Source organism: Chenopodium album, chromosome 20 (assembly GCF_948465745.1).
Source record: "Chenopodium album chromosome 20, dcCheAlbu1.1, whole genome shotgun sequence".
NCBI lineage: Eukaryota > Viridiplantae > Streptophyta > Magnoliopsida > Caryophyllales > Amaranthaceae > Chenopodium > Chenopodium album.
The window spans coordinates 33,176,263-33,195,449 of NC_137853.1; the positions used below are offsets into that span (position 1 = coordinate 33,176,263).

At 32.9% G+C, this 19,187-nt stretch overlaps 3 protein-coding genes and 1 long non-coding RNA gene across 4 annotated transcripts; 2 read left to right on the plus strand and 2 right to left on the minus strand.

Annotated features, from left to right (window-relative positions):
• Positions 1–531: 531 nt before the first annotated feature.
• LOC145597056 (putative F-box protein At5g47300) lies at positions 532–1,581 on the minus strand. The gene has a single exon (XM_081653234.1). The coding sequence runs from the start codon at positions 1,579–1,581 to the stop codon at positions 532–534; it is 1,050 nt and encodes a 349-aa protein (XP_081509360.1).
• A 5,794-nt stretch (positions 1,582–7,375) lies between these two features.
• On the plus strand, positions 7,376–10,810 carry LOC145598778 (pentatricopeptide repeat-containing protein At1g18485-like). Its single transcript, XM_081655168.1, has 2 exons — positions 7,376–10,618; positions 10,704–10,810. Exon 1 carries the CDS (start codon positions 7,827–7,829, stop codon positions 10,344–10,346), a length of 2,520 nt encoding a protein of 839 aa, XP_081511294.1. The 5' UTR covers positions 7,376–7,826; the 3' UTR covers positions 10,347–10,618; positions 10,704–10,810.
• Positions 10,811–11,044: 234 nt separating this feature from the next.
• On the plus strand, positions 11,045–12,164 carry LOC145599520 (uncharacterized). The gene is made up of 3 exons (XR_014103787.1): positions 11,045–11,219; positions 11,342–11,414; positions 12,123–12,164. It is a non-coding gene; the product is annotated as an uncharacterized LOC145599520 (long non-coding RNA).
• Positions 12,165–13,988: 1,824 nt separating this feature from the next.
• Positions 13,989–15,464, minus strand: LOC145599383 (uncharacterized). Its single transcript, XM_081655773.1, has 4 exons — positions 15,225–15,464; positions 14,862–14,950; positions 14,654–14,755; positions 13,989–14,423 (listed from the first exon to the last, which is right to left on the minus strand). The coding sequence occupies exons 1-4, from the start codon at positions 15,418–15,420 to the stop codon at positions 14,244–14,246; spliced, it is 567 nt and encodes a 188-aa protein (XP_081511899.1). The 5' UTR covers positions 15,421–15,464; the 3' UTR covers positions 13,989–14,243.
• Between the last annotated feature and the right edge of the window lie 3,723 nt (positions 15,465–19,187).

The window sequence follows — 19,187 nt, forward strand, 5'->3', positions numbered from 1 at the left end:
TTCCTATACAAGCATATATACAGTTAAAAACTTAAAATTATCATAAAATTATAGATGTGACTGTCTTCAAGAGTTCATATTTATCTACATGTATATAAACATATAATAGTAGTAATTTTTTTAATTTATGTATTTTTAAAAATAAAATGTTTATACTTATAGGTTGGTAGATAGTCTTTCTTTGAATGGGAATGTTTCCAATACATCAAAATTCAAAAGCATTATACTCCGTTGCATATAAGGCTGACATACTACGTGTCTAAGAGCAACTCACAAACTCTAATGGCGAGCTAATTGTCAAATTCTTGCCGTTCTATATAAGCTTTTAAAGTTTTAAGATGATTATCTTTCTAGCTAGATTGATCTCCAATGGTAATATTCAAGTACGAGTACAAAATAAAACTGAGACAGAGTACGCAGAAGGGAAAAACAAACGAACACCTTTCATACACACCCGGAATCAATGTATAATCTTGTACTGTTCTGAATTCATCAGTCTCACGGCTAGGATGTCCAAATCTTCCCTTGGCTTCATTTGTGCAATACTAAGCTCTCCACATAAACTTCAAAAGATTTACTGTTATGATCAGTATAATTTTCCAAATGTTGTATCTGATGAGTTCTTAAATTATATGAATACACTTTACCCTTTTTAAGTACCAAAAATGTATTCTTCTCAGCATTGAAAATCTCCATAAAAAAACTTCTTTTAAGAAACCGATTAGCCTCTAAATTTGTATCTCCAGTATACCACAATTGCCATGATCTATCTCCGCCATCCTTGACCAAAACCCATATGCAGATTCGCATTGAACACACACTAAAAGCTGCAATTGAATCACCGAGGGTACATAGAAATTTATGGCTATCTTTTTGTTTAAGACCATCAGGGAAACCCGTAATGCTAAATTCCTCGGAATCAAAATCGAACGATACAAGATGAATACTTGATAAGGGTGGTTTAGAATCATCCTGATCAAATCCTAACCAGTGGGTAGCACTCTTGGAATAATAAGTACACCCATATCTTCGAATGTGAGCGTCATCAAATAACCCATCTTTGATCCTCCAAAGGCGATCATTTAATGAATAAACCGCAATCGAAACCTCGGAATCCCCTCGACACCCAAAAGCAATAATCTTATGATCATTAGTAGACGAAGCAAAACCGGGGTAATAAAGTATGGTATATCTCATCGAAATAAAAGGACAAGGTGGAATTACCAACGATTTTCGAATACAAGGATTATAAAATACGAACTTATCATTGGTTTCTTGTAACAAAATCAGTCCAAAACAATTGTGGTATGAATTGTAATGATCCTTTTGAGTGCTGAAAACTTTATCAATTTTCTTGAATGCGTCGATACTATAAAGGGTAAATTCAGTCTCCTTTTTGGCTATCAAAGACTTGCGTTTCTTGTTGTAAATGTGAAGGTGTGTAACAATGAAATCCGAGGAATCAATCAATGAACACCAGCTTTTACAAACACATCTGAATCTCATTAGGCTTTTCGCCGGCAGCCTTGCTAAGATCTCCGTCCACAAATCCATCGGTAAATCCACTAATTCTTCCGCCATTGATTAAGAATTTGAAGGTGATAAATTGAATCAAAGGGTTTTGTGTTGTGTATAAGTGTATAACCTATAGTTAATATACCGTGTATATATAGAGAGAGCGCTTTATGTTAAACTAACACGTTCTGAAACCCTAATTATAGTAGTATTAGGTTTCTTGTCTAGAGACTAGAGGTATACTCTTATATCAAAATTATACTTATACTCTTATATTCTTATTATACTTGAAGAAAAACAGGTCAATCATGATAGTCATCATATATACTTCAATCGATAACTACAAAATTTTCATTATTTATTGGAATCAACACATTCAAATATAGCTCGCCTTTCAAAGAAAAAAAAAAACTTGCCAAATAGCTTGTATAGAATACTAAGTTGTTTCTGAGAGAAGGAAATTAAGAATTGAACTGAATTTAAGTTGAGCAGAACAAGCCCTGTTTAAGAAGAACAAATTTTCCCACACCAAATATTGAAATACCCCGTATAAATATAACTTTAAAGCTGGCGAAACATCTGTTAAAAAAGGCCCTATCATTCTCATCATCACCATTTTTCTTAAACTTAGTCACCCTTCAACCATACCTAAAAAATTACAATCTTAGTTCAATTATAAACCAGTTTCTCGTCCAAAAAAAAAAAAAAAAAAAAAAAAAAAAAAAAAAAGAAACTAGTTACATATCTTTAAACATGGGTTCCCGAGCTTGAGTAACATAGGTTACATAGCCTTACTTGAACGTAACAGTCTTACACAATTCAAAATAGAAAAGTTTACAAATGGATTAATCCAAAATCCAAATTGTTTCATTACCAAAAGAAAATGTAAACAACATTTTTATGATCGAAATCTAGTTACAGAGCAAAGTATCAAATGGCTATACATGTACTGTAACAAGCTAATATCAATCAATAATCAATAATCAATAATCATCAATAATCAATCAATATCAATAATTCAATATTCAATAATTATATACTAAAAGACACACCAGCAATGACACGTGTCATCTCTCAGTGTGTCCTTAATTATTATTATTTTTTTTATATATAAAAAAAAATCTATTAATTAAGGAAACAAATCAATTTCAAAAATAATATTATTTGTTGTACATATTCCATATTAATGTAGTATATTTAAAATAAAAATATTTTACAAATAATTTTTCTATAACAGAAAATTGGACAATTATAACAATGCATGGTTCTTAAAAATAATATTATAACAATTATAACCAAAAATTTTATTCTTAAAAATATTTTGTGATCTGTTTTACAACAACAAAAAAATATTGGTCGGATTTTTTGCCTAAATTTATTTTTAATGTGTATTAGAAGCTACAATTAAAATTTAACATATCACATACTTTTATTATTCCTCGACTAATTTATGATTATAATATGTATCTATTAACAATGTATAACGATCACCGTGCATGGCACGAGATCAAACCTAGTTAGTAAAAAAAAAAACAACACAAACAAGCTAGTAACAGAAATTAAAGCTACAAACTACAAAGAATTATAGGAAGAATGAAGTAATCCTTTTAGTCTCGATCTCCAACATTCCACGAAACATCAACGCCAATGATAAAAACATGACTAGGATGCAACGCTCCAATTCTTCTTGTATCCTTCACAATAGGCTTAGGAATCGATCCACCAGCATCTACGATCTTTTTCTCCATCTACAAAATAAACACCAATTTAATTAAGCTTGTAGTTGTTACATCGTCCCAACCTATTTTATATAAACACACGTTAAATTAAACATAATTAATCAAAAGAACCCTTCATAGATATAACCGTTCTATCATATATATGATCACTTGATTTACATAATAAACTCATACATGTAACGATTTTTTTTGAATATCCATAAATAAATTATGCGACTACCCACAATAATAATTATCGGATTATGACTTGATCACAAAATCAACACACAAATTTAACTAAACTTGGAAATTGTGAATAATTGTGCTCACCTCCATTATAGGTTCCAATCTGCTCTTCAGTGAGTTGAATTCATTCTTTGCTTTGTTCATGCTTTCTAAACACCTATTATAATATATTGTGTAAATTTTTAACAAATTTCATCAAATCATCATAAACATAAATATTTTATGCTACAAATTTTATAACATAATATAAAAAGCAATATGGATATGAAAAAAATTATATAAAGCATACTTTTCCATATTCCTCTCCTTATAATAATCTCGTACTTTTTTTAATGCACCACGTAGAGAAATACAGCCTACTGCACCAACACTGCACCATTTGAACCACAAAATATAAGCCATAATAAATTAGAATAACAAGATTACAAGAATACTAATCACTAGCAATTTCTTTATTTATAACTTATAATCACTTATTTGTTAATTCTATTTCCATAATTTTGACAGCCTAAGTATAATTAGTGTACAAGTTTACTTTCTTAGCCCCCGCGTAAATATTGACCTTCTTGACAAACTCTAACTTGTGGAATAACACGCGAGACTTGAAATTAAATCTTGTGTATCAATATATGGAAGCTATATTTTATTTTATTTTTTTTATTTACGATAGATCAAATACAATATCAACTCTATCAAATTGATTTTTTTTTTTAAAACGAATGAGAGTGAGTAAGACAAATTAATTACCTGGAACTATCAAGTGTAGTATTAATAAACCTCATAGTTCTTGCAATTTCCGGGTCAATATGAAAATCAAAATTCATATTGTCATTTAGTTCTTGTCTGAAAAAATTCAAAGCAGAAGAATAAATTATTAGGCTGAAATAATTAGTAATAAATAATATTTAGTGATAAAAGAAGAGATAATTATATAACAAAATTAATGTGAGAAACATTACACAAATTCAGCCAAATTATCGAGTCGTCTCGTGACATCTCTCAGTGCAACATTCAGATTATGAGCTTCATATTTTGGATTGATTTCCGTTATCAAAATATACTGTTTTCCATTGCATACAAACATATATAAGAATATAACACAAGATTATGAAGCTTAATTAGAAAGAAAAATCTTAATTAGAGAAAGAAAGAACTAGAGTAATTAATTAATACCTCATCCATCAAGGTGCTAGTGTAATCAACATATTCAAATTGATATTGAGCAACTTTGGTACCCGTTTTCTGCAAGCATAAATCAAACATATATTAGTCTTTTTTATTAAATAAATCGCGAATTTGTTTACACATTATTAGTCCAATACTATGACTATATATAAGGAAATACATTTAACCTCGTTGATTGGTAGCTTAGGAATTAACCCACCAGCTTGTACAATTCGATTCTCCATCTACAATTTAAAATCGTTACAAACACTATATCAGAAGTAAGTTCACGTAGTCATGTTATCGCATAGACCCGACATAAGTTGTCACATAGTCCTGACCCCTCAATTCTAAGCATATTACATTACATGATCGTGATCGATTATGAAAAATTCAGTCTACTCACCCCTAATAAGGTTTCTAGATTGGACTTCAACTGGTTGTATGACATTCTCGTTCGTTCCAAGCACCTTAAGCAACTGTATACGTACAATAAATCGTATATTCAACAAATTTAATTAATTTCATCAAAATTAATTAATTAATTAATTAAAATGCAGAATATATAATACCCTTCTTTGTCCTTCGCGTGAGAATTAATTCGAAATTGAACACATTCACTAAGAATACGTTCTGCACCGATGCTGTGTTACAAAAAAATGTTAGCTTTCATAAATAATGAGACTTGAAATTGAATCCCGACTATATTTCACTATCGTTACGACTCTCTTGACGTACAATATAACCTCTAACGTAGAATTTTTCACCAATGGTATATATTCAGAGTATTTATTTAATGCTATAATAATTATTAAATTCAAGAATTATGCAGATTAACATTAACAAAAATCGATCATAATGTATAATTAATTAAAATTTCTTGTTACCAAACAATTACACTGTGAATATGAACGGTAATCTTGATTAATTAACAACCCATTTAATTAAAAATGAGAAAGAGATTAATTACGTAGAATTGCTGTCCTTAAACCCATGAAGAATTCGATCAAGATTCGAGAAGTCTACATTTTCTTGTTCCCTACATTATGAACAAAACAAGATAATTAGTTAATTAATTAACGAACAATTAAATTAATTAATTAGACTAAAAATGATTAATACGAAAAAGAGAGAAAACTAACAGAATTTGAGCCAAATTATCGAGATGTTGTTGAGTAGATTGAAAGAATTCATTTAATTTGTTAGCAACAAATCCTGGGTTTGTATGATTTTGCAGTAAAAGTTGATTATTAAACTCATAATTCAGAATCCCCTGTTTTTAGAACAAGAAAAAACAGAGATTATGAAAGTTAATTAGAGAGAGAAAGTGAAGATTAATCAATTAATTAGAGAGAGAAAGGGTTTGTTTTAAGAAAGTTACGGTAATTAGGAGTACCTGATTAATCAAATTGAGTGTGTAATTAACGAAGCTATCTTGTAACGCAGCCATTCGAGTACCCATGTTCCAAGATTTTCTCTCTCTAAATTTGTGTTTCTCTCTCTAAATTTTTTATTTCTGTGAATTCAAAATGAATAACTTTGGTACCAAGTAAGTATTTATAATATAGCATTGATATGATGTGATATGAACAAGGAAGTGTTGATTGAGATACTTAATACTTGTACTTAGGGGGGGGGGGCATTTGTTTGATTAGTTTGTGTAATACTATGTATGTGTGTTGTGGGAAATGCATTGATTATGAGAAAAGATGATTCATGGTTTGGTTGTTATAATTGGGTCTTAAACGCACTCACGTGATAATGGTGGATTCAGGATTTAATTGTCGTGGATTCGGTGTTTAAATATAAGATTTAAATTATGATTCGTAACGTGCTTGGTATTAGTCCAATTTCCATTGATTTGCCCAATAGGAGGTTTACAATAAATTTTTGACATATGTAAATTAAAAGAAATTTGAAGATTAGATCATTGTCATCAATCTTACAACAGTTTTATACTATATTTAAGGTTTTTATTTGTTGATTAAAGGTTTTTGTGGAGTTGAGGAAAAAATAGTATATTTGTGACATTCAAAATAACTACTGTGGCCTATTCAAAGTCCAAAACCTAACATTTAGCAAGTCATTTTACATAGAGCTCCATCATATGGAGTAGTATCAATTAGAAAATATATATTTTTAATCACACCTTTTAGCCATTACAGCATACTTAGCCTGTTTTTCTATTCAAACCAATAGTTCGTATAGATAGTTTACACAATAATGTAGATTTAAATAAAACCCAAATTAAATCCTTCCCTAACTGCTTGTATTAATGTGTTTCTCGCATCTACAAAATGCGAGCTTTCAAATATCGTCAAAATTACTTTGAAAAGAATGAAATATAAAAACACGTTTTTTTACGAATTTCATCATTTGAATTTTTAGGGGAATGCAGATGCCAAGAATAACCCTTGTTGTCATCACAGTAAGTAAAAAGTGAAATTAACACTCCCCCTAATTCTTGAGATTTTTTGCAATCATACTCTCTCCATTTTTTTAATAAGTCAATCAATATATGGAGTAGGAACTACAAAGTTTTTTTTTGAGACCCAAAAAAAAAAAAAAAAAAAAAAAAAAAAAAAGTCTCTAGTCTCTACGCCTCTTGAGATCAATGTCTTAACCACAATTTTTTTTTTTTTTTTTTTTTTTTTTTTCCTTCTGAAGACTATTAAACTTGACCATCTTATCTTTCTTGTCTGATTGCGCGCCAAATATAACTGAATTAACAGGCAAACCACTACTTTCATTACTCAATTACAGAGCTCTATGAAAATGGCTGTTTCTTCATCCTACCATTACTACTCCCCATTTTCCTTCAATTCAATTACCCATAAATCATACAAAAACAATTTCTTTCTTCATTCAATCAAAAACCCAGTTCCTTCTCTTTCTCTCTCCTCCCCAAAACCCCTCAAAACCCCCCAATTTTCAAACCCTAGAATCCCCTTTTCCCTACTTGTAAACAATCTTTGTCAATCCCAAAACCTTAATCAAGCATTATTTGTAATTCAAGAACAATTAACAATTCCCAATTGTAATCCAATTCAATTAGCTGAGGTTGTTGGGTTATTGATTAAGTCATGTGGGCAATAAAGAAACCTCGAAATTGGGCGAAAAGTTCATGGAATTGTTTCGTCTTATTTTAGTGATGATCTTGTTCTTTACAATCGGCTTATTGCAATGTATTCTGTTTGTGGGTTTCCTTTGAATTGTCGTTTGGTTTTTGATGAATTAAAGGTGAAGAACTTGTTTTTGTGGAATGCAGTGATTAGTGCTTACACAAAGAATCAACTTTATGATGATTCTGTTTTGATGTTCTGTGAATTGGTTTCAAGCACTGATTTGAAACCTGATAATTTTACTTTTCCTTGTGTTATTAAATCTTGTGCTTTGAGCTTTAGGATTGATCTTGGAGAGGCGATTCATGGGTTGGTGGCGAAATCGGGGTTAGATTCGGATGTGTTTGTGGGCAATGCATTGATTATGATGTATGGTAAATTTGGGTTGGTTGGAGATGCACTTAAGGTGTTTGATAATATGTCCCAGAGAAATTTGGTTTCTTGGAATTCGTTGATTCGTGTTTATTCAGAGAATGGGTTATATAAGGAGAGTATTGTTGTCTTTGGGCAAATGCTTCAAGATGAGTGCGGTTTAGTACCTGATGTTGCTACGTTGGTGACAGTATTGCCGAGTTGTGCAGGGGAAGGGGAAATTGAAATGGGAAAGATGCTTCATGGTTTGGCTATAAAACTGAGTCTCATTTATGAGGTTACTGTGAATAATGCCTTTGTTGACATGTATGCTAAATGTGAGCTTTCACATGCTGCTCAAACGCTTTTTGAGGAGAACAAAAATAAGAACACGGTTTCATGGAATTCGATCATCTGGAATTTTTCTAGAAATGATGATGCTTCAAAGGCATTTGATCTCCTTAGGGAACTTCATATGGAAGGAGATGAAGTTAGAGTCAATGAAGTCACTATTTTGAATGTGTTGCCAGCATTCTCCCACAAGTTGCAGAAAATGAGCTTAAAGGAACTTCATGGTTACTCATTAAGACACGAATTTTTTGGTGATGAGTTGGTGGCTAATGCGTTCATTGTGGCCTATGCAAAATGTGAGTCTTTAAGTTCTGCTGAGTTTGTCTTTCATGAAATAGAGACCAAGATGTTGAACTCTTGGAATGCAGTAATTGATGGTAATGCACAATATGGAGATCCGAGAAAGGCTTTAGACTTTTACCTTGAAATGAGATCTTCAGGCTTACATCCTGACCGGTTTAGCTTAACTAGCCTCCTTTTAGCCTGTTCCAAACTTCGTCTTTTGCCATCTGGCAAAGAAATCCATGGCTTTGTTCTTCGAAATGGAATAGATACTGATCCGTTTATAAGTGTATCACTGCTTTCTTTTTACTTCCGGTGTAATAAACCACAATTTTCTAGGGCTTTATTTGATGGAATGATAAATAAAATTCCCGTTTCTTGGAATGCAATGATTTCTGGATATGAACAGTCTGGATGCCCAGAGCAAGCTCTTGACACATTCCGTCACATGCTAAAACAAGGAATTAGGCCCAATGTGATTGCAATAACAAGTCTTCTTGGGGCATGCTCACAGCTCTCGTGCTTGAGGCTGGGTAAGGAAGTACACTGTTTTACCTTGAAGGGCAATCTGACAGAAGATGTGTTTGTTAACTGTTCCATCATAGATATGTATGCTAAATGTGGATGCATAGAACTCTCTCAGAGGTTCTTTGACAGCATGACCAAGAAAAATTCAGCATCGTGGACAGCCATGATTTCAGGATATGCAGTTCATGGACATGGAAAGGAGGCATTGCTGCTATTTGAACAGATGCAAATACAGGGATTAATGCCTGATCATTTTACATTTGTCAGTATACTTATGGCATGCAGCCATGCTGGGCTTATTGAAGAAGGTCTGGAATATTTCTATGAAATGCATAATTTATATGGGTTAATTCCCGGATTAGAGCATTATACTTGTGTGGTGGACATGCTAGCACGTGCTGGGAAACTGTATGATGCAATGGAGCTTGTGAAAAATATGCCCATGGAAGCTGACGCTAAAATTTGGACTTCTTTGATTAGTTCTTGTAGAATTCATGGCGATATGGTTTTAGGAAGAATAGCAGCTGAGAAACTGCTACAACTTGATCCAAATAGGGTAGAGAACTATATTTCAGTATCAAATTTACTAGCACAATCAGGCAAGTGGGATGACGTGAGAAGTGTGAGGGCGAAAATGAAGGAGAAAAGACTTCAGAAGGATGCTGGCTGTAGTTGGGTGGAAATTGGAGGGAAGGTGTATACTTTCGTCGTTGGCCATCACATGCTTTCCAAATCAGAAGAGATTCAAACATTTTGGACTGAATTAGAGATGAAGATCAGAAAAATTGGTTACATTCCTGATACTAGTTCAGTGCTTCATGATGTGGGACAAGAAGAGAAATTACAAATTCTAAGGGGACATAGTGAGAAGCTTGCAGTCTCCTTTGGCCTGTTAAAATCTGCAGATGGTATGACAGTGAGAGTCTGCAAGAATCTGCGTATATGTTGCGATTGCCATAATGCAATTAAACTGGTATCCAAGGTTGTTAACAGGGAGATAATTGTGAGAGATAACAAGCGGTTTCACCATTTTAAGAACGGGTGTTGTTCATGTAGAGATTATTGGTAAAAGAGTATATAATACAATGAGCTTGACATGAACAAACTCAAATTTGCTAAATCTTGAATGAACTGGGCTTGGACAGATTTATTAGCTCAAATAAAAACTAAGTTCAGGATGCCTAAATAAAATGAGCTTGACATGAACAAAATAATATGATTGGCTCTTGGCTTGGCTCATATCAACCCATACTTGTGAGAAAGTTTGTTCAGCTCCACTAATGCTCTTTAGCGTGGAATTCAAGCTTTCAAGTTCAATCATGTGTAAATTTTACTCATCAAGTAGGTGCTCTAAATTTTATTTATACAGCTTGGCAATTATCCTATTTCATTACCCTTTTAAAATCATTGTCTTGTTTCTTGGCAGTCCCCGTATTCCATGTGACAAGTGAGGGTAGCAAGCTGCATCTTTGATGAAGATCTTTAGACACCTTTCCAAATAGCTAAGCAAGCACTGACTGTTAGCAGCTCTGGTAATTATTTTTATCATATGGAGATATTAATTAGACTGATGTTCTTACAAAAATTTTGCTAAGAAGAGTAAATACTGAAATTTTGAAAGAATCTCATTTGTAAATAATATTGTCATGTTTAGATTAGTTAATGACTTTTTTATGGGTAATCACTAATCAGTCAATGAGTTTGATACTTTGATATGTAGGAATAATGCTAAAAAACAGTTGATAAAATTGGCCTGGTCTAAATTAGCCCAGTATAAAGCTCTACTACTACCCCAATATTCCCATGCACTATAGATCTTGGAAGCAGATAAAAAGGAAGAAAAATGGAGATTTAAATAATCATACGGCGGCATAATATCCATTGCAAACCTCAGCCACTTTGCCATTTTCTTTGCTTTCCTGCTCTGCTTTAGCTTAAACTGGTACCTGCCCACCTCAGTGCCTCACCCCTCTTATTTGAAGTCTATGATTGTTTGAATATCATGCTGACTTTTAAAGATACTACTCATTGCTGTTACTAAATGCTGAGTCTGGTCTTCTGCAGATTATGATGCACTCAAATATTATGATTATTGATTAAATGGGATACCATTAATTGTAAACCTGGTGTATATAGTGTAAGTACTCTTACTATATTAATGTGTTTCACATGCTATGAAGTTCTGGCAATTTTCCCAATTTGGAATGCAAGCATGCATTGCTTGAACTTTTTGAGGACAAAATAGAAGGGCTTCATCTCTCATTTGTGGTCAGACATTTGTATGTTTAGCTCCACATTCAATAAGCTCTCCATATCAAGTAGCATAATCCATTTATATGCTTCCCCAAGCCATAGATGGAAAAATCATCAAATTCTTTTATTTGCGTCATTGTTTGATCATGCTTCTGTCCAGCAAGATCTTTCATTGCAAAATCTTATTTTGTTATTAGTGTTAATGCATTTATCAAAATATGCAGTATTTATATCACCATCTATTAACCAGTTTGCCTTTCTCTTCTGCCTCAAAAAGCTAATGTAAGCTTCCTAAGTTTCTACAACCTCAGCCCTAGCATCAACTTCGTCCTTTCATATTGTCATGTCTGTGAGATTCTGATGATATAACTTCAGAATTTGCAGAAGCTTATTTGCAGCCTTATAATGATCTTTTTTTCTACATTATTACAACAGAGAACTGGTATAATTGACAAGAATGGTACCGTATATCATTTCTATATGAAATTAAAGTGGTATGTTAAATCGTTATAATGCGCTGAAGTGCATCTAAACATAATTAATGGCCTTTCAGTATTTCACCTAAATTATTCTGCTTATCTCAATTTATCAGCATTGCTTATATATATTGGTCGCTGACTGGCTGTACCAGAGGCACGGTTGCAGAACAGCTAATCGAGAAGGTACGTAGTGTAAGAGGTATGTCTTGTTTTCTTTGTCTGGCTTGTTTATCTGCATCTAATATACATTATTGGCTTTTTTAATAAAAAAGTTTGTAAATGTTGCATAAATTGGATATAGGTAACTTTCCAGAAGATTGAAATAAAGTTTTTTGTCTGTCAAATTGTAATACCTTTTATAGTGTATTCTTTTAGACTAGTTAGCAAATGCCCTCATGGAGAGTCTTTTACTTACTGTGATGCAAGAAGTTGCGACGAACCTTTCTTAATATATTGCTCAATCCTGGTATGCTTTTTCTCAAAGTCGTGACATTCAACATTAATTGCTTTAACAAGACACATTGGCATGGTTAATGCTGTTCTTGAAATTTAGAGATACAGTTCAGGGTTCAAATGTGATCCCTGCACTTTAGCGCTAAATCATGGGCATTATAGTGAAAATCAGTGGTGGCATTATGTTTCTTTAGTACTTGTATATAGCAATTGAACTGCCAACTCAATATAATTGCTACTACTGTAAACTTTTGATGCTGTTCGATTTTGGCTAAGGTTGTGAATGACTAATTTATGTTCTGCATTAAGTTCTTCATGCTTATATTTCTCTATTCCTGATGTTGCTTTAGGATGAGCTTTGAACTCTACATATATACTCCTAAACTGAATGCTAACTGCAATAAAATTCTGGGATTTTTCCCTCTGAGCTATTCTGATCTGTAAAATTGTTTCACAGCAGAATTTACAAAAAAAAATTCTTATGGGTAAAATGAAACTGTTGATACTTGACCAGTGACCTCGTCTGATTGTACTCTGACCTGAGTATCCTTTGCTGTAATATAAATTGCACCTAATAATGCAGTTGTGTTTGACCATAGGGAAGTTCAATTTGGTTAGCTGTATGAAATGATTGATATCAAGTAAGGGAAAAGTTTGCTGAGCTTGAGTGCCATAGGGGTTACTCTGATTAGGGGTGGAGAACTCTAAAAGCGCTACTTCAGAAGTTAACATCTGTTGAGGAGATCCAAGCAACGATGGATGGGATCATCTTTGTGACTGGGTGAAGCATCTAACTGCAATCCTACCATATGTATACTGAAGGACTGTTTAGGCTCTCGTTGAAGATAAATACCTTCATAATATAGCTCGATACAGAATGAGCTCTAGGATCAGCCATCTCTCCTTTAAAGTTTAAACAAGTCTAACATAAACTCATTTATATGAAAAATGAAAGTGTAAACCATCAAAGCATTCGAAAATTACTCTGGTGATAGAAAATTTTAGTGGAACTTACATGTAGTCGGTTTTATAGCAATATGCTATATGTATGTGTAATCAAGTGAATTGTACTGCTATGTTCATTATTCATACTGTAGTTCTATCTTTAATCAGTGATACAGCCTTACATGTGAATATTATGGGAAAAGCACCCTAAGACCATATAAACAACTTCCAATCGGTAATATGGTTAACAAGAAAACATTTTAAAAGCTGTAACATCACAGCATATCTCCATTAATAATCCACAACACAAAAGAGATCATAAACATTCAACTGGAGTCTACTTATCCCATGGAAGGTCGCCTAATTAAATTACATCATCGATATAAACGAGCAAAGGTAAATCACGCAATATTTTGGTAAATTTGCTGAAAATTTTGATGGTAATTTGGTAGATTTGTTAACAGAGCTTCCAAACAGAGATGCTAAATATTCAAGGAGAATTTTATTTATTCTCAACCAAATGTTGTACTCCATTTAAGCATTACTATTGCACATAAAATCACAAATGTGGTATATCAAAAATCAAAAAGTAAATAATTTTATAACTTTGCCATTATTTACAAGTCTGTCTCCTTCTAACCCCCTCTAATTCTCTTTTATTCCAAATATAAGGAAATCAAAATATCACCTCCTCTCTAATCTTCTTCAGATCACCTAATCCAAACAAAATGCTAATCGACTAAAAAATACCAAGTACTGTTAATTTAAAGGAAAATTGCAAGAGTATAAGATAATGCTCGACCATAAAATACTAAACACCCCATCAGAGACTCAGCCTACTTTCTCTGACCCTTGCTCTTCTTTCGGGAAACAGGAATCCACCCATCCATCTCCATATCTTGGGAAGCAACTTCATTGTTTGAGGAGGTGCCTACTGAATCTGTCATCATACTCGGACCTACAACATTCCTCGTATCATCGTTGTCATCATCATCATCATCATCATCACTGATAACCTGCAACATGACGAGATACAAGATTCAGCACTTTGAAAATAGACACTATGAGTCTAAGAATATGACCATGTCCAACACAAGACCTAAGCTAGGAGATATGCATATTGTTTGGAATGCCAAAAGGCTTACCACAATCAAGACAAAACCCAACAAAAAAACCTCAAGCAGCCAAAAAAACATGCACAATCTCACCCACAATATATGATACACTATACATAGAGGAAAATTACCGGTACCACAAGGCGAATTGGCCTCACATCCCTGAGCCTTTGAATTGATTGATAGTCACCCTCTAAGCATTCTTCATACATAACCATCAGCTTGTTTGCCACCTATAATGTGTCAACAGAATAATTCTAAATCAGAATAAAGCAATAAACTTATAGCTTCAATTTCGATATAAATAATACTTCATAATCAAATTGATCAAGAAATAACCTCCTCACACTCCACTTCATAGTCCATCAAACTCATGGAATCCATGCCATCACAAAGCAAATCTTCTAAATCAAAAATGCATAGAGGTTCTGAGAAAGAGAAGAGCATTTACATTAATTCTAAAGCCAAAATTAAGAACCCAACACGAACTTTTATATCTTCTTAAAGCTTCAATTGACTATATATATATATACACACTCACATATTTGTACAACTTAAAATTAAATCATCTTTGTTGTGATTTTCGGTATGATGGCTAAAGCACATAACTTTTGAAGCAAATACTTTGATAGTCTAATGGCGTAATCATCAAAGTTCAAAAATAGTATAGAAATATTACATGAGATGAAATAACATCTTTACCATTTTTCTTAGGTTTACAGAAGAAACTGAGGACAGAAGACTCAATAGAGACTGCTATTTCACGCGAATGAATGCCTCCCCAACCTCCATTCACAGCATCTTGGAGAGCAACCCAGCCTGAGAATACAAGTGAAACCCCTTGTTGAAATTGCTTAAGGGCATCTTCTGTTAGCTTTGACCTCTTCGAAGCTTCCATTGTCAGTGCACAAGGTGTAAAGATGATGGACCTTTGATCCCAATAAATAGTTAATGCTTAATAACAATAACAACAACAATAGATTCAGGAATTCACTCTCAATAAGGTTCATTAGTGTGGCTAATTCGTACTCCCTCCGTCCCATAATTAGATTCCTACTTCTCTCTATCATGTGACTAATAAATGAAGGAAATAAGAATCTAACTAAGGGACGGAGGGAGTACATAGATAACACAATTACAAAAACAACAATATCAATGCAACTAGTATTAATCTATTTATCTTTCATGTTTCGAGGGAGGGTAAGTTTGATCGTATTATTAACAGGAGCAAGCTCTTTTCACCTGTACACAAGAGTGTCCGACACAGAAGACAACACAGGCCAAAGTATGTCGATGTTAGCAACAGAGTACAACGCCGAAAATCTATGAAAGAGTAATCTTCAGTGATACCATGATTTTTCAAGTACAAATACAAAGTATGAATAGACAATTTAGATTTATAACACCACCAAAAGAATTAACGGACGAAGCAACGATGTGTTAAAGGGGATCATCCCTTTTTTTTTTATTTTACCTCAAAATCTAAAATTGATTAAACACAGCCAAAATGAAAAACGAAACATATAAAACTATGATGCATCCAATAATCATAGATTGGATTATTAAATACAAACAAAGAATAAAAAACGAAACATACCGAATTAGTGATGAATTTCCTCGTTGAAGTTGTAATTTGGTGAAAGAACAGAATCGTTGAAGCCAATAAATATGACTGTGAGAAATACGGAGTACCACTTGGGTTTTTGGAAGTGGGTTTATGAAAAAGTACCTCTGTTTTATTAAAAAAAAAAAAAAAAAAAAAAAAAAAAAAAAAAAAAAACAATTTGGTTTTTGTGGGTTTTTTTTTTTTTTTTTTTTTTTTTAAGTTTAAAAAAAAAAAAAAAATTCCCTTGGGTTATTGGAAGTGGTTTTTTTTGTTTTTTTTGTTTTTTGTTTTTTGTTTTTTTTTTTTTTGAGTTAATTGGAAGTGGGTTTCCTGTTATAAAAAACACTACTTCATAGATTCATAGCTCTTTAAACATTACTCCATCCGTCCCTAAATATATTTCAATTTTCATTATTAAATTAGCATTATATTTAATTTAAAAATTCTAAAATTATTGTGAATAAATTTTTACTATAATATACTTCCTCCATTTCTTTATTGTTGCAACATACCATAAAAGAAAGATAATTTTAGGGTGAAAATTGTACTATTACATTAAATTAAATCACATGACCCACTTGATTATACTCCTAACAACCACCTTTTAACCTCATTTTAAGTGTATTATAACATGTGACGTCTACTTTTCTTAAATACCGTGTGTGTTGCAGCTATAAAGAAACAGAGGAAGTAGTTATTTTCTTCTTATTTCATGTCTTTACAAATTTTGAAACATTGAATATCACGTGAAAGAGCTGTTTAGTACTTTAGTCAAATAAGTATTTTGAAATTATGTCGAGTGATTGATTTTTTAAACGGTCATATTTAGCGACCGATTATGTTAATGGTTGGTAATTAGTGAAGGTTTTTAAAATCACTCGCTAATGATTTGACGCCCGCTGGTAACATTGGTTGCTAAAAACGCGTTTTTTTGTAGTGGTCTTTGATCGTATTAAATTTTCAAAGACAAATGTGATGTATGCATGTATCCTTTTATTTCTTACTAATAATCAAATAAATATTTATAAATTATATATATATAGGCTTTTTTTTTTTTTTCTAATTTAGTAATTATTCTTGTCAAGTATATGAAGATTATATTCTTTAAAAAAGATTCTCAAAGATTGTGTTTTATTAAAAAATTATATGTTATCAAAACACATACCTATGGGCATATCCATCTATAGATGTAAAAAAATCTTTACTTATTTTATATAGTACAATTGTTTATAACAATTATTATTGAGAAATTTTGACATTTACTACCAGTGAAAACACCTCGCTCCGCATTTGCTATCAGTTTAAATTTTTTTTTTTTACCTTGCTACCACCTAAATCAGAGGTTGTTAAAAATCACTACCACTTAAAGGAATTCGTTAGGATTACGTTAAGTTTATTCTGACTCCGTTAAGTTTATTCAAAAAAAAAAAAACAGAAAAAACAAAAACCAGCCACCCTTAAAACACCTTGCTTCTCTCGTTAGCCACCCTCCCCCCTGCCGGCGCCACCCTCCCCATGGTCCTCCACCTTGCCGCCGGAAAACTCCACAAAAACCGCTCTTCCTCCTTCTCCTTCAACCACATTCTCCACCAAACAACACCTCGACGTTACGACATCAAACAAAATATTCTCCACTCTCGTTACGATTTAATATTTTTGAGATTTGCAATTTGCTCGATTGGGGTTTGAGATTTGCTCAATTGGGGTTTTTGGCTGGGATCGAGGCGGGTTTTCGAGGGGAGGGGGTTGCGAATTTGGGTCTGATTGATGCGGCTTCTCTGATTGGTTGCGAAGCTGGGCAGTGTTGCTGCTATGTGTGGTGGCTAGCAGTGGTGGGATTGGTTGTGGTGGTTGCTGGTGCCGATTGGTGGTGATAAGAGGGAACAAGGGAAAAGAGCAGCTAAAGGGTTGGTAATTGATGGTGGTTTGAGCGACTGAGGAAAGGAAGAAGGAGCAGGGGAGTTGTGTGGGTGGATGGAGCTGCGGCAAGGGATTGGGCAGCTGGTGGCCTGGGTGGGGAAGGAGTGGTGGCTGGATGGTGGTTGCGGTAAGTTTGATGTTGAACAGTGGCGGTGGATTGGGTAGCTGGTGGGTGGGAAGGAGTGGTGGCTGGACGGTGGTTGGGTGGTGGTAACGAAAATACTAACGGTGTAAGATAAGTGGTAGTGATATTTAACAAACTCTGATTTAGGTGGTAGAAAAGAAAGAAAAAAAAAAATAAACCGATAGCAAATGTGAAGCGAGGTGTTTTTCCTGGTAACAAATGTCAAAATTTCCTTATTATTGTATACAATAATTTCCTAAAATATAAAAGTTTTATAAAAGGATTAATTTTTTTTAAACAAAATAACTAAGAAAACCGACACGTGTCACTGATGTTGTGTCTTTAAGTATATAGTTACTAGTTAATGCCCGAGCCATGCTCGGATTTTTCATTTGATATATGGCTGAGTTTAATTTAGTTTAGCTCCTAATTTCCTTCTCTTATAAATTATTCAGTTCAGCTCCTAATTTCCTTCTCTTATAAAATATTCAGTTCAGTTCGGCTCCTAATTTCATTCTCTTATAAAATATTTAGTTCAGCTAAGTTCAGTCAATGAGAACATGCCCTAACATTTCTAAAATGAAAATGTCATATTACTTGACCCATAATATATTCGGTAAGCTTTTTGTATATATATTTTCTAAATTACCATCATAAAGTGCACACGAGGACAACTTTTAGAGGTAATAAGATAAGCCACGTGCACAAAGGCCACAAAACTAAATTTGGTAACTTTGACACCTGCTTATCCAACCTTCACACTCCTCAACATCTATGCCTTTTACTTCTCCAATTTTATCAAATTAACAATTCGGTTTTTCAATTTTTAATCACTCTAATCATACAACAAATAATCAAATCAATTGAATAATTCAAATTATTCTTTGGTAGCAGAAAATTAAATTACCAATATTCATGTGGATCGGAGTAAATTTTTGTTTTTATTTTTAATACCTTGCTTTTATTTAAGTCGGAATTTTTAATTTTCCTTTATTTTTATTTATGTTTAACAAGG

What these genes read in the sequence shown, in the direction of transcription:
- LOC145597056 (XM_081653234.1), bottom strand. Translation starts at nt 1,581, where the DNA reads ATGGCGGAAGAATTAGTGGATTTACCGATGGATTTGTGGACGGAGATC.
- LOC145599383 (XM_081655773.1), bottom strand. Translation starts at nt 15,420, where the DNA reads ATGGAAGCTTCGAAGAGGTCAAAGCTAACAGAAGATGCCCTTAAGCAA. An exon ending in ATGAAGTGGAGTGTGAGGAG is followed by an intron (nt 14,756 to 14,861) that starts GTTATTTCTTGA and finishes GACACATTATAG; the next exon opens with GTGGCAAACAAGCTGATGGT. An exon ending in CAATTCGCCTTGTGGTACCG is followed by an intron (nt 14,424 to 14,653) that starts GTAATTTTCCTC and finishes GTCATGTTGCAG; the next exon opens with GTTATCAGTGATGATGATGA.
- LOC145598778 (XM_081655168.1), top strand. Translation starts at nt 7,827, where the DNA reads ATGTATTCTGTTTGTGGGTTTCCTTTGAATTGTCGTTTGGTTTTTGAT.